This window comes from Lepisosteus platostomus, chromosome 4, assembly GCF_059453375.1.
Source record: "Lepisosteus platostomus isolate fLepPlt1 chromosome 4, fLepPlt1.hap1, whole genome shotgun sequence".
Classification (NCBI taxonomy): domain Eukaryota; kingdom Metazoa; phylum Chordata; class Actinopteri; order Semionotiformes; family Lepisosteidae; genus Lepisosteus; species Lepisosteus platostomus.
The window spans coordinates 5,745,005-5,770,222 of record NC_142614.1 but is presented as its reverse complement, the minus strand read 5'-3'; the positions used below and the strand labels follow the sequence as shown (position 1 = coordinate 5,770,222).

At 54.3% G+C, this 25,218-nt stretch overlaps 1 protein-coding gene across 4 annotated transcripts in view; it reads right to left on the bottom strand.

The window, feature by feature from the left end:
• LOC148672230 (sodium/calcium exchanger 2-like) overlaps positions 1 to 25,218 on the bottom strand; it is a 67,830-nt gene that overhangs the window by 19,885 nt on the left and 22,727 nt on the right. For 3 of the 4 annotated variants that reach the window (XM_088627768.1, XM_088627765.1, XM_088627766.1), the window contains exons 2-8: positions 18,410 to 18,814; positions 16,846 to 16,983; positions 15,555 to 15,782; positions 14,740 to 15,069; positions 12,626 to 13,075; positions 11,081 to 11,457; positions 24 to 127 (exon numbers count right to left, since the gene is read on the bottom strand). In XM_088627768.1, coding sequence (XP_088483894.1) covers positions 24 to 127; positions 11,081 to 11,457; positions 12,626 to 13,075; positions 14,740 to 15,069; positions 15,555 to 15,782; positions 16,846 to 16,983; positions 18,410 to 18,751 — 1,969 coding nt within the window. In that variant the 5' untranslated portion in view covers positions 18,752 to 18,814. Of the gene's footprint in view, positions 1 to 23; positions 128 to 11,080; positions 11,458 to 12,625; positions 13,076 to 14,739; positions 15,070 to 15,554; positions 15,783 to 16,845; positions 16,984 to 18,409; positions 18,815 to 19,046; positions 21,039 to 25,218 lie in introns of those variants that run through there. The other variant, XM_088627767.1, reaches the window with a different exon arrangement.

Below are 25,218 nucleotides of genomic sequence, written 5' to 3'. Positions count from 1 at the left end.
GGCCGCCAGGTTAGGAATCTGACCTGATATCCCTCTCTTCAGCCAGCGAGGCTCCTCCAGGACGATGAAGAAGTTCTCCTGCTTCTCATACTCTTCATCATCAACAATCCGCACCTTCAGAGTCTGACTGTAAACAAGTAGACACACAGTCAGCAGCAATGATCCATCTGTATACCAAACAATTCTTCCAATCTACCCTTCTAACCTATTGATCTAATTCATCCATGCATCTAATCTATCAATCTATTCCACCCAATTATTCATCCACTCTAGCAATTTAATCTACCAATTGAAAAAAAAACGATTGATTTGATGTATCCATTCTATCTAGCCATCTAATCTAACTATCCATCCAATCAATATAATTAATCAATCCATCCATCTAATCTATCCATCTAGCCTATTGATCTAGTTCAGTTGAATGGCAAGGAATGTTATAGTCAGATTTGCGATTAATAAACATATTGGTTGGGATTCACCTGTGTGTGCCTGTTCATTTCTGTAAAAACAGGGTGTGAGATGTGATTTGTATTGTGAAGTTGAACGTATTACATGACAGTTCAACTGAATTGAAAACAGATTATTTTAAAACCTGAACTCATCAATCAGTGTTTTCCTGCATGTCTGAGCAATCATGGAAGAGGGGGGGACTGTGAGAGCAGTGTGAGCTGCATGAGGAAGTAATGATGCAGGGTATCCAGAAACCTGTTGAAACACAGAGTCAACACCAAGCACCAAAAGGAGCAGACACTAACACAGCAGTGATTGGTACAGTCTGGGCATGTACATGATGCAGTACCCGGAGCCAGAATATGCCCTGGAAATGTTTTGAAAGCTGCCAGGCAACAGTTTAAAAGCCTGAACCTTAAGGCAGGCAGCCTCTATTGTCCGTCTTTGATTTACAGATTCTTCATCAGCAAAGTGATCAGCAGGGTTGATCAGGTATTAAGGATCAATATTTTTGCCCTAATTTAGAATTGAAAATCACCATAGCTGGTGTGTGGGGAGAGTACCGGTGCGCTCTGGCTGCCGTTGCTTCAACCAGGTGGGGCTGCACACTGGTGGGGGTGGGGGGGATCCCCATTACCTGTGGAGCGCTTTGACTGGAGTGTCCAGAAAGTGTAAAGACAAGCTCCTGGGACACGCCCACTCGTCGGGCGCATTGATCTTTTGAGACGGGAGGGCTGGTGTCGACACCAGTGTTCAGGTCACTGAAGGTCACAGGAAACACTCCCTGGCAGGAGAGAGCTCTGGCCAAATACAATACTCAGCTAATCGTTTAAGAGTGGGTGAAGCCCGACGGCGACCGGCACTCGGGACGTGCCCAGAGCCGCAGAAGGGAGCCGTCGCAGACCAGTTCCTGGACTCGGGGTGACATCGGCTGTAGGGATGCTTTCTGGTGCTACAAAAGGATAAAACCAGAGGAGGCCAGTCGGTCCGTCTCCTTTGCTCGGTGGCTAGTAGCTAACTGATCAGAGGATCTCACTCAGCAGTTTATTAAAGAATCCCGGGAATTGGGCAGCTTGTTCTGGACACCCACACCTCTTTGTGTAAAGATGCGCCCCCCCCCCCCCCCCCCCTTGTTCTGAGCCCTGAAGTCCTGCTTGCTTCGCCTGGTCTTCCTTTCAGCTGCTGGTGAGGGAGCAGGAAGCTTTCGTGATTTCCCTTATATTGGGTACTGGTGTTAAGCTTGCAGGCAGAGGGTACCTCTGTTCAAGGCTAAAGAAACTCAGTTTGCAAGGGCCAGGGTCCTTTAAGGGCAGGACTTTCAACTGGTCACCCTACTCCAGAACAACAAAAACAGCATTTTTTTTTTATAATGTGGCGGCTAAAATGCTATTGTAACGCAACGGGGGTTCAGACGGGCGCCCTTGCCGCATTAAGTCGGCCCCCCCACCGTCGGGGGCTTGAACCCGGGACTCCCGCGTCTCTCAGCAGGGACCCAGCCTGGTGAGCTAAAGAGAGATCTCTCCACAGCCCAGTAGCTGTAGTCCTGCTATCACAGGGAAGGGCGGTGGCATCACCTGCTCTGGTACGCCGGCTCTTACACAGTGCCTGTCGGCCGTAAGCGTTACACCATTTTCCAAGAGATTCATAGTTTATAACTTACTGTAAATAGTTTGAAAATACCCCCCCCCAACAGTAAAAACACAGTGCAACACAGCTTCCCGTAAAATACCGAGAAAAAACAGGGTCGTTTTGATAAAAGCACCCTCCTGCACTCCACACTGAAAGACAACCGGCTGTGTGTCCACAGTGATTCTTTGATTGCCGCCATTAAACTTGCATGCGCCGCTTTGCAACGAGAGCGTGTCGCTTTCTCTTCCAGCGGAAACAGGTGTCAAGGCAGCGAGAGCAGCAGCGAGCGTTTCAAGCCCACGGCCGTATTTCAGGGAAGCGAAATTCTCTCCGAAGAGATTTCTAGGAACAGGGAAAGTGAAACCCAATGAGGACCGGGCGGTGACTTCCTCCCTCGCCTCCCTCTGAAATGTTAACCGGCGCTGCTATTTAAATCACATCAGAGTCTGGCGGCGTTAATATTTCATCCCTCGCAGACTGAATTATTGATCAGGCAGACACACGCTCCGTACCGTCGCCACGGCTGAGCGCTGGCCCCGGGCAGCGCGTCCTGGAGCAGAAGACAGAGCTCTGCGCTCCCACAGGAAGACAGGCCCACACCGGGGGGGCGTGAGGGCTCGATTCCTCGCCCGATTGGAAGAGTGACCGAGCACAACGCGAGTGGGATTCACAGCTCAGCAGTGACTCACATGGAGACCAGCTCGGTGATGAGAGGAATCCTGATGATAAAATAGCGCTTTTCTGAACACTCCACTCAGAGCGCTTTACAGGTAATGGGGATCCCCTCCACCCCACCAGTGTGCAGCCCCACCTGGATGATGAGACAGCAGCCATAGAGCACCAGTCCTCTCCCCACACACCAGCTCTCAGTGGGAGGAGAGCAGAGTGATGGAGCCAGTTCAAGATGGGGATTATTAGGAGGCCATGACTGGTAAAGTCCAGGGGGAAATTTGGCCAGGACACCGGGGTAACACCCCTACTCTTTTCAAGAAACACCCTTTGGATTGTTAATGACCACAGAGAGTCAGGACCTCGGTTTTATGTCTCCTCTGAAGGACGGCGCCTTTTTCCAGTGTGGTGTCTCCAGTCGCAGTACTGGGGCATTGGGATCTACACAGGCTGCAGGGTGAGCGCCCCCTACTGGCCCCATTCACACCTTTTCCAGCAGATAGCTTAGCTTTCCCAGGCAGTGGCTCAGAGGAACAGAACTGGGCAGATGGTGAGTGGGTGTGGGGTCACCTGACACGGGATAGATATGTTGCTCTGAAAGCACAGCACACCCTGCCCGAGCCTCCCCCCAGCCCAGAGGGAGGAGGGACTGGAGGTGAAGACAGGGAGGGACAACGAGGTGGACGGAGCACAGTGGGGACAGGTGAGAGGGGGGAGACAGACGAAGAACGATGGACCAACTGTAGACGGAGGGCGGAGGAGGTTTGCTGACAGCAGCTCCCAGCCTCTGGAATCTGTCTTCCTGTCAGGGGGAAACCTGTGGGGAATCGTGGGCAAAGCATCACCACAGTAACTGAGCCACTGAAGGCAATGAAATAACAGAGCAGGAGGGAGAGAGAGAGGAGAGAGAGGGGGGAGAGAGGAGAGAGAGGAGAGAGGGGGGGGGAGAGGGGGGAGAGAGGAGAGAGAGGAGAGAGGGGGGGGGGGGGGGAGAGAGAGGAGAGAGGAGAGAGGGGAGGGGGGGGGGAGAGAGAGGAGAGAGGGGAGAGATAAGTGGGAGAGAGAGGAGAGGGAGGAGAGAGAGAGGAGAGAGAGTGGAGAGAGAGAGGAGAGGGAGGGGAGAGAGAGGAGAGAGAGTGGAGAGAGAGAGGAGAGGGAGGGGAGAGAGAGGAGAGAGTGGAGAGAGAGAGGAGAGAGAGAGGAGGAGAGAGTGAGAGGAGGGGAGAGGGATGAGAGCAGGAGAGGGGAGAGAGAGGAGAGGAATGGAGGAGAAAAGAGAGTTCCTACTCCTGCCAGAATCACAACAGGTCCCAATCCTACTGGGAGAGGGAGGAGGGAACTCCCAGCCTGAGGAACAGTCTCCCAATAATGCTCCATCTGTCTACAGTATATGTCAATATTTTATGATATGTCTTTGTTGTAAATGTCTGTAATATGTAGATTTTATTTTACTTTTATTTTTGTTTTGTTTGATGTTAATTTCATTATTTTTATTTGCTTTGGCAACACCGGTTGTACCCATCAGTCGTGCTAATAAAGCACCTTGAATTGAGAGGGGAGAGAGAAGAGAGAGAGGGGAGAGAGGAATGGAGGAGAAGAGAGATGGGGAGAGTAGAGGAGAGAGAGAGGAGAGAGGGGAGAGAGAGGAGAGAGGGGTGAGAGGGGAAAGAGGGATGAGAGGGGAGAGAGGAGAGAGAGGGGAGAGAGGAATGGGTGAGAAGAGAGAGGGGGATAGTAGAGGAGAGAGGGGAGAGAGGAATGGGTGAGAAGAGAGAGGGGAGAAAGGGGAGAGAGGAACGGAGGAGAAGAGAGAGGGGGAGAGTAGAGGAGAGAGAGAGGAGAGGGGGGAGAGAGGAGAGAGAGGGGAGAGAGGGGAGAGAGGGGAGAGAGGAACGGAGGAGAAGAGAGAGGGGGAGAGTAGAGGAGAGAGAATGGAATGAAATAAGGCCGTTGCACCAAAGAGAAAGAGAAGTAGACAGAAGGGAGAGATGGGAAGAGAAGGGGAGCAATGTAGCCGCCTGTCTTGCAGCCTCACCAGATACAACCCCGATTGTCCTCGGACATTCACAGCTTTGCGAGTTTGTGCACAGCAAACATTATGTGACATACAAATGACATTTTAACCCCAAATACTGGAGTAAAGCAGTATGCAAGACTACACAGAATAATTCACAAGTTACTTCAAATAGCAGACAGTATACACAGTACACAGAAAGCCCTTCCCTGCATCAAATCTCTCTTCCTCTCACTGACTGCTGGTCTATACACACTGACTGATTGTCAACAGACAACACACTCACACGCTCTCAACAGGGCTCTGCTGCCCTTGTGTGTCCACTGTGAGGACACACTGCCCTTGTGTGTCCACTGTGAGGACATTCTGCTATTGTGTGTCCACTGTGAGGACACTCTGCCCATGTGTGTCCACTGTGAGGACACACTGCCCTTGTGTGTCCACTGTGAGCATGTTCTGCCATTGTTTGTCCACTGTGAGGACACACTGCCCATGTGTGTCCACTGTGAGGACACACTGCCCTTGTGTGTCCACTGTGAGGACACACTACCCTTGTGTGTCCACTGTGAGGACACACTGCCCATGTGTGTCCACTGTGAGGACACACTGCCCTTGTGTGTCCACTGTGGGGACACACTGCCCTTGTGTGTCCACTGTGGGGACACACTGCCCTTGTGATAATTTCTTTGAATCTCGAGATAAATTTATATTTTGTGTTTAAATATAGACTTTGTAAGGAATTCCTGTATTTTGTGTTTCAACATGTATCTCATGATAAATTCCTATGTTTTGTGTTTAAATACGAATCTCGTGATAAATGTGTTTTTGTGTTCAAGCATGAATCCTGTGATGAATGTTTTTGTGTTTCAGCATGAATCTTGTGATGAATGTTTTTGTGCGAGTCTTGTAACGCTGTTCGTGTCTGAGGGGGGATTGTGCTTGATGAATTTTGCACTGACAAAGTGCTAAAACTGGTTTGTTCTTAAGTGCTGGAAAAAATGCGAAAGCTAAAAAGATCAATGAAAATGAAGTCTGTACAGAGCATATGTTTTCCTCAAAAAATTCTATCAGGGGTTTTTCACCCATCTAATTGAGTGTGGGCCTTTCTTAACCCACTTATTCCTTGTGATTCCTGAGAAAATTAACTCACAAAGTGAAGTGCAGCCTCACATGGAAGATGGCTGAAAGCAAGCTGGATGTTAGTCCTGCAGGCCTGCGACGCAGCTCGTGTGTTAAAGCTTGCTCAGAGCCGGCCGTGACCTTTCCCCTTCGACCCGTAGGCCGGGACTTCACGAGCGATGACAGGGGTACAAATACAGCAATTATCTTTTCACAGACCCCAGCTTGCTCTCCATGAGACAGACAGACAGGGAGAGAAGCTGGGGATCAGAGCGCAGGGTCAGCCATTGCACAGCGCCCCTGGAGCAGTTGGGGTGAAGGGCGTTGCTCAGGGGCCCAACGGAGTTGGATTCCTCTGCCGGCTGCGGGATTTGAACTGGCAACCTTCCAGGTCACAGAGCCACCGCTCCACCCCAGTATATAGTACGGACAATTTAGGGGTACCGAGTACAAATACAGTATGGACAATTTAGGGGTACAAATACAGTGTGGACAATTTAGGGGTACATATAAAGTATGGACAATTTCGAAGTACAGAAACTATAGGCACAATTTCGAGTTGCCATTTACCAGTTTGGGGAAACAGGAGGAATTCTGGAATTAGTAGACTCCCAGGCTGGAATTAATCCCAGGACCCCAGAGCCACAAGGCAGTGACGTAGCAGGATTCCGGGTGGGTGAAGTCACCCGCTCACAGGTCTGCACCAGTCCGGGCACCTGCTGCTCAACACCATCCCCAATCCAGCTCATACCTTACAATTATTCTCAGGTGTTTTTAGTTACCAATTTCAGAAGTGACTTGAAGACTGCATCTCTCAGATCAGGGATGCACACCAATTAAAGGAGCTCTGATTAATTGGGTTAATTAGCTCAGTTATGGCACTGAGGGCCCAGCTGGAGCCACTGGGACAGGGATCTTGGCACCCTGGGTGCTCTGGTCTGACCCTGCCCACTCTGCTCCTCCTCCACAGGGGCCCCGGTCAGTGGAGTGAAGACAGAGAGAGTGCCAAGACTGGTCAGCGGAGCGCAGACACAGTGGCATTCCTGCTGAGAGAGCTGCTGGAGAGCTGCTAGAGTGCAGCAGAGTGGTGAGCTCCACTGCTTGTTAGAGGGGGAGAGAGAGGGGTTAGAGGAGGAGAGAGAGGGGTTAGAGGAGGAGAGAGAGGGGGAAGAGGGGTTAGAGGAGGAGAGAGAGGGGTTAGAGGAGGGGAGAGAGGGAGAGAGAGGGAAGAGGGGTTAGAGGGGGAGAGAGAGGGAAGAAGGGTTGGAAGAGGTGAGAGCGAGGGAGAGAGACAGAGAGGAGGACAGACATGAGGACTGAAAGAGAGAGAACGAGACACTCTCTGGTGGAAGCGAAGGAGAGGTCTGGCTGACTGCATCAATAAACTGAGAGGCGCTGGACAGACATTCTGGGGTCAGAGGGGTCATTATGCATTATCTACTGTCACACTGATTTACTCTGGTTTGACAGCGGATTTTCTGTGGTTTCGTTGTGCTTTAACACTGGAAAGATTTAAATGAAGACGCCATTTGGTTTACAAAAAAAGTAATTTATCTTTTTGCAACACATATCAATTGCTGATCTTTGTGGGAAGGCTCTCTCTCAGATTTTGTCCTCATATTGGCAACAGATAGGTGCCTGTCAAAACCATGAATATATTAAACACGTACGCTGACACACGCTGCAACACCTTCATCATTAACATACACGGTATTATGCAATCAGCTACTGCAGTCTTTCAGGAATTCTTTTCAGCCCTCAAAGTCCAGAATAGGTTAATTAAATGTCACACACAGAGTAAGTGGGAACTAAATATCTTTAGTCATGGAAGAGAAGATTACAAGGGGATGTGAATAAAGCATACAAAATCCTCAGAGGTAATGTCAGCCTAGTGGAACACAAGCCAGAGGGCACAAATGGAAACTATCGGGAATTAAAGGCAGGTATTTCTTTACACAAAGAGTTGCGGGAGCAGCCTGCCCAGCCCCACGCCTGCAGCCAGTTCCCTGGGATAGTTCACGAGCCAACAGGAGGAGACCCTTGGATCAACAACCTGCACCTGGGCACACAAACGCTGAACATCCTCCTCTCTTTCCTAACCTCTCCAATGCTCTCAATCCAGATTTGTTGTACACAACCTAGTCACAAACACAGGCAGACATCCAGATCTTTTTCTTCGAAAGGATATCAGACATCAGTAGGAATATTTCGAACTGCTCCCTTAAAAAAAAAGCGATCACCACACTTTTCCTTGTCCACTGCGCGGACAGTGCTTTCATTTTCAAAACTCTGAATGATCAATTACAAGCCAAAGTCAAACCTGAACTTGGCTTCCTTTATCACCAGAAATCTTGTTTTCTGCGTTGTCTGGACTCCCGCCTGTGCAAATGCCCACAGCCGGGCCTGGCAATGTGATTTATCGCAGGGCCTCGGGCAGCCCTGTAATGTCTACCTGAGATTTATCACACGAGCCCCTTATCGCACAGACGCTCACAGTCTGATTGATCGGCCCTCTCCGTATACTAAACGAAGACTTCACCGGTGCGAATGAATTTACTGATCTCGCACTGGGAAAACACCATCCTGCCTTAATGAATTAATTGGCGTTCTGTGTACCAACCTGGGTTTAAAATCACAGTGCCTTTATCCATCCACTTTCTAGCCCCTGTATCCAACACAGGGCCTCAGGGGAGGTCAGAGCCTATCCCAGCAAGCATCGGGAGCAAGGCAGGACACTCTGTGCCGGGGAGGGCAGCTGATCGCAGGGCACACACAGAAACAAGCACGCACACTCACCCCAGAGCCAGTTTCACAGAGGCCATCTAACCTACCAGCGTGTTTCTAGACTGGGGAAAACTCAACATACAGCACAAATTCAGATCTGAACCCAGAAATTGAACCCAGGTGTCACTGTAAATGAGGACCTATCCTCATCTGACCTGCTAGGCAAGGGATTAATAATTGAACAATCCCAAACTCGAGTCTCTATTATTCATGCGGACGCAGAGCTGGGAGAGCTGCTGGGCAGGGTCCAGCTCCTCCCCCTGACCTGAATGAAATGATTTGATTCGGCTTCTCCTCTGGCGCAGAGGCCAGGGGAGATAGGAGTTTAATCACCCGGCAAGAGGGAGGGCGCTATGGTTTGCTCGCCCTGATGTAGTGGAGGTTGTCATTTCACCAAGAGCCAGGAGGATAACAGGCCCCCTGTTTAAAAAGCGTGCCTGCAAAGAAGCAGTGTACATCTGGAACCACTTCTGAAATTAGGAAACAGGTCACAAGCACTGAGCACCGCCGAGCTTGGGCTGGGTGGAAAAGTAGTGCTGCAGTAAGAGGTGACTTTGTGTCTGGGAAATCGTCCACTACAGAGACACTGAGCACAAGTGACATGGAAAGCATCCGAGAGCTCTGTGTGCGTGGCCACATGACCCCTGCGCTGTCAGTCGGAGCAGGATCAAAACACTGGGACAGAAACGTCGGGTCTCCTGGGGCCGTTGCTTACGCGGGATGTTGGCGTCTCTTCTATTACAGCTGACCTCCCCTGCTTGGCCAGCACTTGCCAAAAGCCAGCTGGCCCACCCAGCTCAATAAACCCCTAGTGAGGCAGGTGACTCGGACAACTGATTGATGGACTCGGAATAGGTGACCAACAGGCTGTTGTGGAGCTTGGGTACACACAGGTTATAGGTTTCATACAGGTTATGCTAGACAAGTGCCATTTCCAACGCTAACGAAACCTGGGCAAAGCCACATCATAATTACAGCTACTGACATGTTGTTAAGTGCCATCGCAGCCTTTATAAACAGCGGGGGAGCAGGGCTTTCATGGTGACCCAAGAGCCATGGGCAGCGTGTGGCCCCTGTATCTGTGTTTACTCCCGCGGCAGACACCCGCACAGCTGACCTCGCAGTGCAGCAAACTCAGAAAACCCGGTACGGCTTCACATGGACGAGACAGCTCCTGCGAACAGAATTCCATGGTTTGCTTTAAGAAGGGTTTACTGGTGTTGCTCGCAGACTGTTGGGCTGCAGGATCAAGTCTGTGTCCTCCTCTGGTCATTTCGCCAACCCTAATAGGACAAGGACCTAGTAGAGCTCCAGCTACAGGCCTTGGCGTGACTCCGGCAAGCTCTCCCGATCCCTGCTCTCGCAGAGCCCCGTCTGCACTGCAGGGTGACCCATTTCCCTGAAGGAACCCCTGAAGTCCCGAGGCTGTGGTGCAATGCCAGGTTTCTGAATAGGTCAGCAGCTATATCACCCTGCAGCTCACAGCTGGCCGCCCTCACAGGCTGGAGGTGTGAGCCTGGCCAGTACCTGGAGGGGAGACTCCTGGGAAAGCTGAGGTTGCTGCTGGAAGAGGTGTTAGTGGGGCCAGTAGGGGGCGCTCACCCTGCAGACTGTGTGGGTCCTAATGCCCCAATATAGTGATGGGGACACTATACTGTAAAAAGGCGCCGTCCTTCAGAGGAGACTTAAAACTGAGGTCCTGACTCTCTGCGGTCATTAAAAATCCCAGGGCGTGCTGTGTGCTGTGCTGTGCTGTGTGCTGTGTGCTGTGTGCTGTGTGCTCTGTGCTCTGTGCTCTGTGCTGTGTGCTGTGTGCTGTGTGCTGTGTGCTGTGTGCTCTGTGCTGTGTGCTGTGCTGTGTGCTGTGTGCTCTGTGCTCTGTGCTGTGTGCTCTGTGCTGTGTGCTGTGTGCTGTGTGCTCTGTGCTCTGTGCTGTGTGCTGTGTGCTGTGTGCTGTGTGCTCTGTGCTCTGTGCTCTGTGCTCTGTGCTGTGTGCTCTGTGCTGTGTGCTCTGTGCTCTGTGCTCTGTGCTCTGTGCTCTGTGCTCTGTGCTGTGTGCTGTGCGCTGTGCGCTCTGTGCTCTGTGCTCTGTGCTCTGTGCTCTGTGCTGTGTGCTGTGTGCTGTGTGCTGTGTGCTGTGCTGTGTGCTGTGTGCTGTGTGCTGTGTGCTGTGTGCTGTGCGCTGTGCGCTGTGCGCTGTGCGCTCTGCGCTCTGCGCTCTGCGCTCTGTGCTGTGTGCTGTGCGCTGTGCGCTGTGCTGTGTGCTGTGTGCTGTGTGCTCTGTGCTCTGTGCTCTGTGCTCTGTGCTGTGTGCTGTGTGCTGTGCGCTGTGCGCTGTGTGCTGTGCTGTCTGTGCAGCTGGGTGTGTCGCTGTGAGGCCCGGTATAAAGGGCACCGGGCGCCAGTCGGACTCACGAGGTCTGGTCGTCGGTGAACTCCAGCTCTCCGCGGGCGTCCTCGTAGTCCACCCCGCCGCCCTTGGCGCTCCCCTCCTCGGTGTGGTACGGCAGGACGACGGTGCCCCTGGCGCCCGAGTTGCGGAGCACGCTCACCTCCATCGTGCCCACGCTCTCGCTCACCCGCAGCACCCGCTCCCCGAAGGTGAAGATGCCCGCGTGGTCGTCGTCCAGGATGGTCACCGTGGTGACGGCGGGCTCCGCCAGCCGGGCCTTGGGCCCGCCGGGCCCGTCTTCGCTCTCGAACATGCCCTCGGCGTCGCCCACGCGCAGGTTCAGCAGGCGGACGAAGAAGTGCTCGTCCTCCTCGAAGATGTCGTCGTCGATAATCCCCACCTGGCACAGGGCACAGGGCACAGGCTGGGCTCACTGAGGAGCCGGGCCCGGGTGGGTCCAGGAGGGTCCAGCACGGGCTGGGTCAGGACCAGACCAATAACAGCTCATTGTCACGAACGATTAACTAGTGCCTGAAGGTGGAGTCTGCACCTGAAGAGCTCAAGAGACAGTAAACCCACCGTGGACAAGCTGTGAAGCAGCAAAGTCTGTCACTCACAGCAGCTGATGTGTTGCAGTTCGCTCTCCCTATGAACACCTCTCGCACTGCTGCTAACCACCATTACTGATGCTCACTCTCGTCCTCGAGGTCGACAGCCACTGGGTGGCGCTCTAACATATGTTTTTTTAAAGGCCAAGTCGCTATTGCTGTGGTACAGGAACCCTTAGCAACAGGCCTCACAAAAAACATCATTTTGCCACATTATTCAGTCAAATCTATGACCCTTTTAGTCACAGTCTAGAGCCTCATGCTACTGCTGCTACTAAACCCCTGCTGCTGCTACCAGTAATAGGAGGAGGGACAAGATTAATACAGCACAGGAACCGAGACAAATAGAGGGCTCGTCAACCTCCACAGTGGCACTGGCACAATCCCAGCGTCCTCAGCGCCAGTGCTCCAGGACCGGAACCGAGACGGTCTTTCCCAGCACAGCTGGACAGGGAGTGAATTGGGCGCAGTTCCAGAAAAGACAGCCAGGAGAGGGACCTCAGTTTCCTGAGGACCGGAGCGAGCGACACTGGAACAATCCCAGCGTCCTCAGCGCCAGTGCTCCAGGACTGAAACCGAGCCAGTCTCTCCCAGTACAGCTGGACAGGGACTGAACTGGGCCCAGTTCCAAAAGGGCAGCCAGGAGAGGGACCCCAGTTTCCTGAGGACTGGAGCTGAGCGACACTGGAACAATCCCAGCGTCCTCAGCGCTAGTGCTCCAGGACTGAAACACAGGGACCCCAGTTTCCTGAGGACCAGAGCCGAGCGACACTGGAATGATCCCAGTGTCCTCAGTGCTAGTGCTCCAGGACTGAAACACAGGGACCCCAGTTTCCTGAGGACCAGAGCCGAGCGACACTGGAATGATCCCAGTGTCCTCAGCGCTAGTGCTCCAGGACTGAAACACAGGGACCCCAGTTTCCTGAGGACCAGAGACCCCCTCCCCCCCCCCCCCCTCACCTGGATCTCCTTGCGGGTCTCCCCGGGCTTGAACACCAGCGTGCCCTCGCTGTACTCGTAGTCGGAGCCGGCGTTGGCCGAGCCGTCCTCGGTGCGGTAGTCCACGTAGAAGGTGCTGGCCCCGGCGCCGCCCTGGCAGGTCACGGCCAGGCTCAGCGTGCCGCAGTTCTCCATGCACTGGTAGTGGGCGCTCTCGAAGGCGATGCGGCTGCAGAGCAGCGCGTCGTCCTCGTCGGGCGCCTCCTCGGCCGCGGCGGCGCGGCGCGCGTGGTCGGCCGCGTGCTTCTTCAGCACGTTGCCGGCGCCGATCATCATGCGCGTGGCCTGGATCCGGTAGAAGGCGCGGCTCTTCTGCTGGTGCAGCAGGGCGTAGTAGTTGGCCATCTCCACCAGCTGCTCCAGCTCCTTCTCCGGGTGCTTCTGCTTCAGGTCCTTCAGGATGCGGATCACCTGCGGATCAAGGCGGAGCAGGGGTTCACACCCTGTTTCGGGCGGATTCTGACTTCATACCACTGAGTGCAGCTCGGCACCCTGGGCTCCCCAGCCGAGCACAGACACCCCACGTCTGAACCTGCGCTGCTCCTGTCAGCTGGACTCAACTCTGCCAGGACATTCTGAAGGAGAAACTGTCATCGATCTGTCACCGGCTTGACCCCGCTATCGCTCCTGAGAGGGTACGGAGCACAATTCCACACTCCCGACACGAGCGCCTTGGGCTCTCTGGGGGCACAGGTCCTTCATGTCCAACCACCTGATCAATGCAATGACTCATCTCCATAAAACAAAACACTTGCTACGCGGGTAACGCTAATTCCGAAGCCCGTTCAACTTATTGAAAGCTTTTGTTGAAGTAAAGAGGTCCAATCAATTAAATCCTGTACTTCATGAGCATAAGCAAGTCAAAAGTCAACCCACTGGAGCTCAGCAGGTGTGAGCCTGGTCAGTACCTGGATGAGAGACTTCCTGGCAAGGCTGCTGCTGGAAGAGGTGTTAGTGGGACCAGCAGGGGGCGCTCACCCTGCAGTCTGTGTGGGTCCTTATGCCCCAGTATAGTGACGGGGACACTGTACTGTAAACAGGCGCTGCTCTTCGGATGAGACATAAAAACGAGGTCCTGACTCTCTGTGGTCATTAAAAATCCCAGGGCGTTTCTCGAAAAGAGTAGGGGTGTTACCCCGGTGTCCTGGACAAATTTCCCACTGGCCTTTACCAGTCATGGCCTCCTAATAATCCCCCTCTCTGAACTGGCTTCATCACTCTGCTCTCCTCCCACTGAGAGCTGGTGTGTGGGGAGAGGACTGGTGCTCTAGAGCTGCTGTCTCATCACCCAGGTGGGGCTGCACACTGGAGGGGGTGGAGGGGATCCCCATTACCTGTAAAGCTCTTTTTTGAGTGGAGTGTCCAGAAAAGCGCTATATAAGTGTAAGCAAATATAATAATAATTATTATTTTTATAAGAGCCAGTGGGAAGACCAGGTCTGTCTCCAGCAGCAGCCCTGAGAAGCCCGGACACCGAAGAGCTGGCATGAGAAAACCTGCGCTCAGCGCTGGCCTGGAATGGGACAGTGCGTGGCAGGAGGATGACTTTCCATTGATTTCTGCTGTCCGATGGAGGACAGCAGTGAGAACCAGGCGGGCAGGAGGGCACAGGACAGGGCAACATGCCACAGCAAGGACTGGAAGGCTGCGGGTTTGAATCCCCACTGTGGACTGTGCTGCTGTGCTTCCTTCCCATGCAGCTGTAGAAATGGCTACCAGTGTCCCAGCTGGTACAGTGGCTCATAACAGATCGAAGGATCTCATACTTTGTTTTTTCAATACAGCCAGGGTATCGACTTCAACCACACAGCTGGGTAGCTTGTTCCACGCTCCCACCACCCTTTGCACACAGAAGTGCTTCCTGGTTTCACTGTCAATATTTCACAATATTTGGTTGATATTATAATGCTGAATCTTATTTTGGACGATAAGCCCCTGAGTGCTGCAGTATTGCTACAGTGATTCGCAGTGCTGTGTGGAGGAACCCCCCTTCTGGTGTGGGCTCAGGGGGGCCAGGCCGAGGTGTTCAGGGGAGGGAGGCTCTGAATTAGGGGCTCCTGGCGGCCGGACCTCACCTCTTTCCGGCTCTCATCCAGCTCCCTGTTGGTTTCCATGGAGGCGGTGGTGATGAGGGTGTTGCTAGGGTGGGAGGCAGAGCTGTTGGCTTCCTGGCAGCTGTCTGTCGGCATGGCGACCACAGCCCCCCGGTGGGGGAACTTGCCATCCATGATCATCTCGACGCCCTTTGGCGTCAGCTCGCCCTCCATCTCCACGACAATGCCATGGCGCCTGTCGGCACGGTAGCGCTTGTACACATACTTGTAGAAGAGCAGGCGCTTGTCGGCGATCCAGGCCAGGAGGACGCACACCGGGAAGAACAGGAGTGTCACCAGAGCTTCCCACACCTGAACACACACACCGGGTTAATACACTGACACACACACACCAGGTTAATACACTGACACACAAACACACACACACACACACACACACACACACACACACACAACCTGGGTCTCGTGCTGAACACACACATACACTGCACACCGGGTCTCGTGCTGAACACACACAGAGACACACTGCGCACCCAGGGTCTCGTGCTGAACACACACACAGACACACTGCACATCCCGGAGGTCTCATGCTGAACATACACACAGACACACTGCACACCCCGGAGGTCTCATGCTGAACATACACACAGACACACTGCACACCCCGGGGGTCTCGTGCTGAACACACACACAGACACACTGCACACCCCGGGGGTCTCGTGCTGAACACACACACAGACACACTGCACACCCCGGGGGTCTCGTGCTGAACACACACACACAGACACACTGCACACCCCGGGGGTCTCGTGCTGAACACACACACACACACAGACCTCCACGATGCTGGGGGAGATGACCTCTAGGATGAGGTACAGCCAGATGTAGGCGAAGATGCTCCAGAAGGCCGTGATGAAGAAGACACGCAGGTGCTTGATCTTGCGGGTCTCGCCATCCGGGACCACCCACACGCAGATGCCGATGATCACGAACATGTTGAAGGCGGCACTGCCCACGATGGTGCCAGGGCCCAGCTCCCCAGCCTCGAAATGATGGCCGCACACCTGCAACACAGGTGATCACAGGCCGTCACTAGGACGATGTCATCAGCCAGCGGTGACCAGGTCTCCCTGGACACAGGTTCAGGTCAGACACGGGTGTGGACACTGCAGTCAAACAAACTCATCCCTCCGGAAAGGGAAGACAGTGCAATACAGCCCCATCATGAGGAAAACACAGTCCAGTGCAGTGTAGCACTGTGAGACCAAAGTAAAAAACACGGTAAGAGCAGTAAAGGCAGAACAACGCAGTGCAGTGAAATCTTAGCAATAGCACAGTGAAATCACGGTAATGTGTGGAGGGGTAACACACTGAGTAATTCAGACAGTGGGACACCGCAGTGGAGAAGCTGCTCTGTGCGCCTGGCCTGAGGGGGGTCACCTGTCAGCAAAGGCACGTGAGAGACACGGCACCACACGTGGCCACGAAGCTCTGAACAGCTGATGGGGCCACAGGCCCTCACACCCCCTCGCTGCAGCAGCGCCCCACTCACACGGTGCACAAGGGGCGACTCGGGAAACAGAACCGACGGAGAGGCTGTGGAGCCCGGTTCAGGGCTCTTCCCGAACGCACCTCTCTGGAGATGATTCCCTGCTTGCTGTGATCCACATGGTAACGCATCTATCTTTAGCATGTCTGACTCACCTGCTCCCCAGAAAACAGCCTGAGAAAAGCTGATTGAGAGGCATCGAGAGACACCCCCACTCTGAAGCACAGGCCTGCCTGCTCGTGTCCTCTCAAGCCAGCTGTAACAACGCCAGGCACTGTCACACAGCTCAGGGGACACAGTCAGAGTCCAACACGAGCGCCTTCGGCTCTCTGGGGGCACAGGTCCTTCATTTCCAACCACCTTATCAATGCAATGACTCATCTACATAAAACAAAACACTTGCTACGCAGGTAACGGTAATTCCGAAGCCCGTTCAAAACACGTTCAGAAAGAGAGCAGAGGGGTGAGACAGTGGAGTGAGCTGGAGGGAGCAGTGGGGTGAGACAGTGAGAGCAGAGGGGTGAGACAGTGGAGTAAGTGGGAAAGAGCAAGTAAGTGAAGGAGGAGTGAGAGCCTACCTCTATGACAGACAGCAGGATCTCCGGTGCAGAGGAGCCCAGCGCCATCAGGGTGAGGTTGGACACTGTCTCATTCCAAATGCGCACTGTGGCCACTGACGTCTCTCCATTGGGCTTGGTGATGGTTACCTCTTTCTCCTGCACATGGACAGTGAGATGGACATATTTACCAACAGCACTTCTGCTACAGCCCCTTCAATACACTGCGCTACACAGAGTCTATAACTCCTTCACCACACTGCGCTACACTGGGTCTAATACAGCACAGCTCTTTCACTGCACCGCGCTACACTGGGTCTAATACAGCACAGCTCTTTCACTGCACCGCGCTACACTGGGTCTAATACAGCACAGCTCTTTCACTGCACTGCGCTACACTGGGTCTAATACAGCACAGCTCTTTCACTGCACCGCGCTACACTGGGTCTAATACAGCACAGCTCTTTCACTGCACCGCGCTACACTGGGTCTAATACAGCACAGCTCTTTCACTGCACCGCGCTACACTGGGTCTAATACAGCACAGCTCTTTCACTGCACTGCGCTACACTGGGTCTAATACAGCACAGCTCTTTCACTGCACCGCGCTACACTGGGTCTAATACAGCACAGCTCTTTCACTGCACCGCGCTACACTGGGTCTAATACAGCACAGCTCTTTCACTGCACCGCGCTACACTGGGTCTAATACAGCACAGCTCTTTCACTGCACCGCGCTACACTGGGTCTAATACAGCACAGCTCTTTCACTGCACTGCGCTACACTGGGTCTAATACAGCACAGCTTTCACTGCACTGCGCTACACTGGGTCTAATACAGCACAGCTCTTTCACTGCACCGCGCTACACTGGGTCTAATACAGCACAGCTCTTTCACTGCACTGCGCTACACTGGGTCTAATACAGCACAGCTCTTTCACTGCACTGCGCTACACTGGGTCTAATACAGCACAGCTCTTTCACTGCACCGCGCTACACTGGGTCTAATACAGCACAGCTCTTTCACTGCACCGCGCTACAGTGGGCCTAATACAGCACAGCTCTTTCACTGCACTGCGCTACACTGGGTCTAATACAGCACAGCTCTTTCACTGCACCGCGCTACACTGGGTCTAATACAGCACAGCTCTTTCACTGCACCGCGCTACACTGGGTCTAATACAGCACAGCTCTTTCACTGCACCGCGCTACACTGGGTCTAATACAGCACAGCTCCTTTGCTGCTTCTTCCCTTCCTGTAGAAACTGACATGGCAGAGAGCTGGAGCATCTTGGGATCCTTCAAGAAACTGACCCGTGAGGTCGGATCAATGATCTAAGAGCAAGCAGAGGGCAAGGAGGGCTGAACTCTTTGCGTCGTCTTGTTGATCTGGATTACTCACATATGCACACGTGCGTACTGGTCAATACTGTTGTGACACATGGATCTGTGCTTATAGCCCCTGTCTGGACCACTGAGGGTAATCAGCACAGGTCAGTGCCCTCTTTCTTCCTCTCAATACATCAGCAAACAAGTGCAGGAGGAAGGGCTTGGGAAGGCCCCCTGCCCGTCCCTGCAGGACTACCTGGGAGGTGATGACCTCGATGGAGGCCATGAAGCGGTCGGCGATGATGGAGACGCCCAGGAACATGTACATGAGGGAGACGAAGTAGACGACAGCGCGGGCCACCTGGTCCCCCAGAGACGGGCTGCTGGGCTCCCAGACGGGCAGCAGGATGCCAGGCTTGCACGTCACGGTGTCGTTGCACGAGCGCCGCTCGCCGGCGGAGCTGCTCACGGGCTCCGGGGCGGCGGTGGGCGAGGCGCGGTCCCCCGGCTCCCGCTGGGACTCCAGGGCGCAGGGGGGCAGCGCCGCCAGCAGCAGGAAGGACACTGCCAGCAGGACCAGTGGGGCACTTGTTGCCATGGCACCTCGGGGGTCGGGGGGGAGAGACGGCAGCAGAGCAGTGAGGGTGGGCGCCCAGGACACCTGAGAGAGAGCAGAAATGGGCAAACGGAGTTACCCCACCCTGCAGCCCACACCCTTCAGAGCCTGCCTCTTAGCTTCAGAGCCAATCACAGCTTAGGAACAAATAAAATGAAGCCGATTTCCTGTTTCCATTTTCTCAAACACAGGCGTCTCCCCCACCCAGAAAAACAAAACCCTGCAGAGTGAATCAAAGTGCAGATCATAACCAGGTCTGGACACAGCTTGACCTTACATTCCCGAATCTTCTTCCTCCTGCGTCCCGCCAGCCTGATTTCTCGGCCCAGCCGAAGGTACAGGCGATCCGCGGTGCCGAAGGGAGTTTCCGCATGCCGGATCCGCCAGTGCTGTGGTGCTTTATCCCGCCGAACGAGTGAACCCACGACGGGCAGAGCCCGCACCAGAACCAGGAAGCTGCCTGGCGCTGGCTCTCCGGAAGATCCCACTTGCAGCCGGAGAGCGGGGGAGAACCGAAAGCAAGACAGGCCCGCTGAGCACGAGCACAGGGCCCGGTCACACCCAAACACGCTCGGACCCACCAAGAGGGGTGGGTTTCGCTGAGCTTCCCTACAGTATGGCACCACCCTTGGCGAAAGCACCAGCCTTCTGCCTGAGCGTCTGCATCAGGCCCCACAGAACGCACAACGTCAAGCGACCTGAAAGCACCATTGAGCCTGCTCCTGTATTTGCTAGGTGCTCTGCTGCATCAGCGTGGTCTCTGTGTCTCACTGTGGGAAAACAGCAAAGTGAGCAGAAGCTGCCGGGCTCACCAACGAGGAGACTCCTCGGGGTGCTCAAGGGGTGCACTTCCGAGACGGGGGGGGGCTTCTGCACGTCTCACCAGCCAATCAGCGCAGACTGACCCACGCGACATGCGTGCCACCTCATCCGAGCCACAGGTGATTAACGCACCACCCTGCCAGGCGCCGTGACGAAACCTCGTAACCTGCCAGCCCGTCTCTCCCCCGGTGAACAAAAACCAGACCGCGGCTCGAACCAAGTACTGAGTGGTTTCCTCATTTTCCCTCTTCCCCGACTGCTGCTCTCGTCCTCCCAGCGGATGCGGAGCAGACGGGACTTGTAAATGAAAAAGCAGGGAAGCTCATTGGCTCCCGGCCCGGGCGCAGGACTGCGTCACGCCGCAGCTTGAGTCCGAGATTTTGGCGACGAGGCCCGGAAGAGCGGCCATCCGATTTTTCACAACTTTGAAACTGTTTAATTTGTGTGATTAACTCAAGCCTCTCCAGAGCTCATTTGAAACTTTCGTTCCGCCTGCTGATCGCTGCTGGTGATCACAGGGGCCGGGGGGATAATTGCTGCAGCTTTTTCAGAACACAGAGGAAGGCAACAATTTAGGCTCTTTCAGAAGGAGACATGCGATGCAGCACGGAGCTGTGGTTTGATCTGACTTCTACTCGTCTCTGCATTGCACCAGTCTGCTGCCTTGTGTCCTGTTCCACTCCATCTTACACTTTGTAGAACTGCGTTTAAAACTGAGAACAGGAAGTACTGCTTTACACAAAGGGTTGTGGGAGCGTGGAACAGGAGCTTTGGCTTCTTTTAAGATACAGCTGGATGAGATCCTTGGATTAAGCAGCTATTAACCTGATGGGCCAAATGGTTCCTCTCCTCCTGCTCTTCTGCTCCCTGACTGAGCCACAGTGGTGTGGTACTTCAGCAGCCTGTAAGAGGAAGTTTGCCTCCCAGTTTACCACAAAGACAGGCATGCAAACACGTACAAGAGGCAACCTAAGAGACACCAATAAACCTGAGCCCAGCCCCGTCCAATTCAGTTTTGGACAGTGGGAGGAGACTGGGAGCACCTGGAGAAACCCCACGCAGCAGGGGACTCATGCAGACTCCGCACAGAAGGTCCCCAAGGCATGAATCGAAGAACTACGCTCTGCGAGGGAGCAGGTCAAACTGCCGCCCCATCATCAATATCATGACATAATGTACACGATATCTATAACAACACCGAATGGCTGACACCGGAGCAGCCCCGTTTGCTACATGTGACGCTCTCCCGGTCCCCAGTACGTCACTGCCTCAGCAGAGCAGGGCAGCCTGGGCTGTGCTACAGCAGCAGTGCTCTGCTCCTGACATGCGCTCTTCTCTTCCAGCCCCGGTGACGAATCTGCCTTCCCTGCCAGCACCCTGCCAGGGCACGTCCTGCCCACATTCGATGCCAGATCTCGGCCCCAGTTTCCCCCCTCCTCCCACCCCGCCGTCTGAAAGCCTCTCTCCTTGGACCCGTCCGCTGAATTCAGAAGCCCGATTTGATGGCGGTGGAGGCTGTCGGAAAGAGGAAGAGGAAGTCACAGGGGAAATTTACTACTGCAGGTTTAATTAAGACCAAGACTCTGTTTGGGACAGCAGCCAGGGTCAGCGCCGGTCACTGCTCCCGACACGTTCGGAAGCTGCGTCAAGCCTGCCCTTTAGCGCTGAGTCGCCGAAACTGAAAAGATTAAGCTCCCTCTGCCACTCGCAAGCCTTTCATTCCCAAAGCTCATTTTCAAACAGCTCTTTCTGGTCCATTAGCAAAGCATTTGGAAGCCGGGAGTGCGGAAAAAAAAACCCATAATACTGTGAAATGCAATCACGTTGTCCCGGGATTTTATTCCAGAGAAGGCTCATTTCTACAAAGACCTTTCCAGGGAAGCAGCTCTTTTAAATTAACTGGAGGCTCTACAATCGATACCAGCCAAATTACACACCGTTTTTTTTTTGCTATATAGCATTTGCTTTCTGTTGATCATCTTGTCCTTTTTGACTCCAATTTGGTAAAAAATATTTCTCCTTTTTTTATGGCACAGAGTTTGAAGCTGCCGAATGCCACCCAGCTTTCAGCTGGCACTTCCACTGCTGCCCACCTGCGTGGCAACAACGCCGCGCGCACCCCGATACCCCGCACTCACGGGGGTCACCCCTGAGTCTCGGGGGGTCCCCCCTGACACGCAGGACAACGAGAGCAGCCTCCCAGAAGCTCGGCCAGCTGGGAGCCGGGAATCTCAGGGAATCCTGCTCTCTGCATCTTGTGGCCTTTTTCAGGGGTCTACAATCACAGGGGTCTCTCAGTGATCAAAATCGAGGGGGGATCCGTCTCTCCCTGCAGGTCCACAGGACCGGGAGAGGAACCTGGCACAAGGCACGTAGCAGGAGCAATGAAACGTCCCTTTATGAGAGACGAGGAGGGGCATCCCCGAGAGACAACGCCAGGACAGGTACAGGCTCAGGGGCTGCCGGATCGCCTGGCGCAGGGCCTGATGCAGATGCAGACGAAGAACGCAGGGGAGTGCACCACTGGAGCAGAGGACTAGGTCAGAGGATGCCCGTTCCGGTACAACAGGGCTCCTCCGCAGCAGACACGGCACTGGGGAGAAACTTCTGCTGCTTGAACGGTACTCACTTTCCCCGGGCACGCGGACACTGCTCACTGATCCGAATCATGTGCACGACTTCGGAGTCCTGGCACTGCGCGATCAAGCCAGCCGCGCGTGGGCGGGGAATGTGTTCTGGTCCGAAGCCCGGGACGCAGGTGTTGCATCTTGGGAGAGAGCCGGGGACCGGATCCAGAACCGCCCTCCCACCACCGCCGCCCATGCCAAGACCCAGCACCACCCCCTCCGCCCAGCTGTCCTCCTCACTAACACCACCACCACCTGGAGGTCCCGCTGACACGGTTACCATGGAGACGCACCGAGAGGCGGGAGGAGGAAACCGAGGGATGGAGAGAGGAGAGGGGGCAGAGGGGTGGAGAGAGAGGACGAGGGCAGAGAGATTAGAAGGGCAAGAGCAGAGGAACTGGGAGAGGAGAGAGAAGTGAGACGGGGCGAGAGAGGATGAGGGAGGAGAGCCGAGGGTTTGGAACGGAGAGGATGGAGAGAACAGAGGGATGGAGAGCAGGGAGAGACGCACAGAGTGTGGAGGGCGAAGGGAAGGAGGAGAGAGGGAAGGAAAGGGGACAGTCCTGGAGAGGAGGGGGGGTCGGCCAGCTGGAGAGAGAGCACAGGAGAGGCTCTCGGAGCTGGTCAGGATAGGAGAGCGGATATGAGCAACGTGACACAGGGATGATGGAGAGGGCAAGAGGGAAGAGGACCAGAGGGAAAGACAGAATAGTGAGGAGAGAAGCAAAGCAATGTTTTGGAAACAAGCGCCTTCATCCCAGAAAAAACACTGAAAGCCTGAATATGGTCAGTTCACACCAGCTACCTACAGAACCCTACAGGCAGTGCGTGTCTCGCTCTGACAACGACAATGATGTGCTGTCCACAGACAGAGCAGTGGACAGACCCTGGGGTGGACAGAAGACTCAGAAAGACTCTCCTTCAGACAGAGCAGTGGACAGACCCTGGGGTGGACAGGAAGACTCAGAGAGAGACTCTCCTTCAGACAGAGCAGTGGACAGACTCTGGGGTAGACAGGAAGACTCAGAAAGACTCTCCTTCAGACAGAGCAGTGGACAGACCCTGGGGTGGACAGGGAGACTCAGAGAGAGACTCTCCTTCAGACAGAGCAGTGGACAGACTCTGGGGTAGACAGGAAGACTCAGAAAGACTCTCCTTCAGACAGAGCAGTGGACAGACCCTGGGGTGGACAGGGAGACTCAGAAAGAGACTCTCTTTCAGACAGAGCAGTGGACAGACTCTGGGGTGGACAGGAAGACTCAGAGAGGGGCTCTCCTTCAGACAGAGCAGTGGACAGACCCTGGGGTGGACAGGAAGACTCAGAGAGGGGCTCTCCTTCAGACAGAGCAGTGGACAGACCCTGGGGTGGACAGGAAGACTCAGAGAGGGGCTCTCCTTCAGACAGAGCAGATGACAGACTCTGGGGTGGACAGGAAGACTCAGAGAGGGGCTCTCCTTCAGACAGAGCAGTGGACAGGGAGTTGCATGAAAGTAAACAGATTCGTGAACCTGAGAAAACGGACTGCACACTGCCTTCTGAAAAGGTTTCTGATTTGCACTTTTACCACACTTGTCCTGCACGTTTCACACTCTGCTTCCTGATCTCCTGCTTTCACACTACATCTGTACAACAGCCCGTGACAATACCCTGCCTTCCCGCAGCAGAGAGGAAGACAGATGCAGAGGGGAGAAGAGGAAGGGAGAGGGAGAGAAAGACCGATCCCGGCTGAGGGGAAACAGAGAGAGAGAGAGATCCCGAGGCAGAGGGAAACCCTTCACTGGAACGGCGGCGCCGATCAGATATTCTGCTCACGGCCGGGTGTTTCCATGGCGACTCCTGGGTTTGAGAGCGTGATCTATCACAGCTCGGCCTCCGAGCGGAGCAGGTCCTCCACCGGCGCCCCGGACAGCTCGCGTGGACCAGCCGGCGCCCTCGTTTAACACCGCGCTGCTTTAGGCCAGATTATTCCCAGCGTGCGAAAGAAAAGGGGAGCCATTGACACCGTACCCCACCCCCCCGGTGCACGCACACACGCTGTGTCTCAGAGCCTTGCAAAGCCCTGGTAAGAATACCGGGACGAGTGGAGCTGAAGACTCCCAGTGGGCCGGGGGGAGATTCGGGGGCCTGCACTGCGCAGCTCAGTCCCGGGCCGGTGTGTGTGTGTGTGGAGAGAGTACTGGTGCTCTATAGCTGCTGTCGCATCACACAGGTGTGCTGTGTGCTGTGTGTGTGTGTGTGTGTGTGTGTGTGTGTGTGTGTGTGTGTGTGTGTGAGAGAGAATCTGGCACCACAGAGACGGTGACCCCTGACCGGCAGGCACTGCGGGGAGGTGTTTGAAACGGAAATGGCCAATTCTCCTCTGTCTGGGGTCTGGGTTCACCGTGTGCAGGTTTCCACTGTGGTGGCACTCAGACTAGTGAATTGAAACACGACAGCCCCCCCAGTGAACTCAGGAGCACACGCGTGTGCGGGACTCCTTGTCGCGTGTTGCGCACAAGTCCGGGGTTGCTCCCCTTTTGTAATGTGATGCGTGTGTGGCCAGTGCGTGCGTGTGTGTGTGTGTGTGTGTGTGTGTGTGTGTGTGTGTGTGTTTCAGTCAGCGGAGCTTTCCGAATCCCAAACCGTCACTGACCAGCAAAGTCTGTTCCTCCTCAGCGCTGTGCTTGTTAGATCATCAGAGGCAATAATTAAACCCTGAACTGCATTGCCCTTTAGATAAATCACAGGCTTTTCTTAAATAAGACGAAACTAAACAGCCTCTTGAGACCGAGCCTACGGTCTTTCTCCACTGTGCGCTACAGCTTCTCTTTTTAACTCTGGCTCATTAAAACCTGCCGATCCCCATACAGCTAATTGCTGTCTTATTCAGCCATTGATCTCCCAGCGCCATCCCAAATATGTTTATTTCCAGAGGGCTCCAGACAGGAGCGACTGGCCCGAAACGACAGATTACACCTGTAACGAAACGCACGTTTTGGGGTAGATTGGTGCTTATTTAG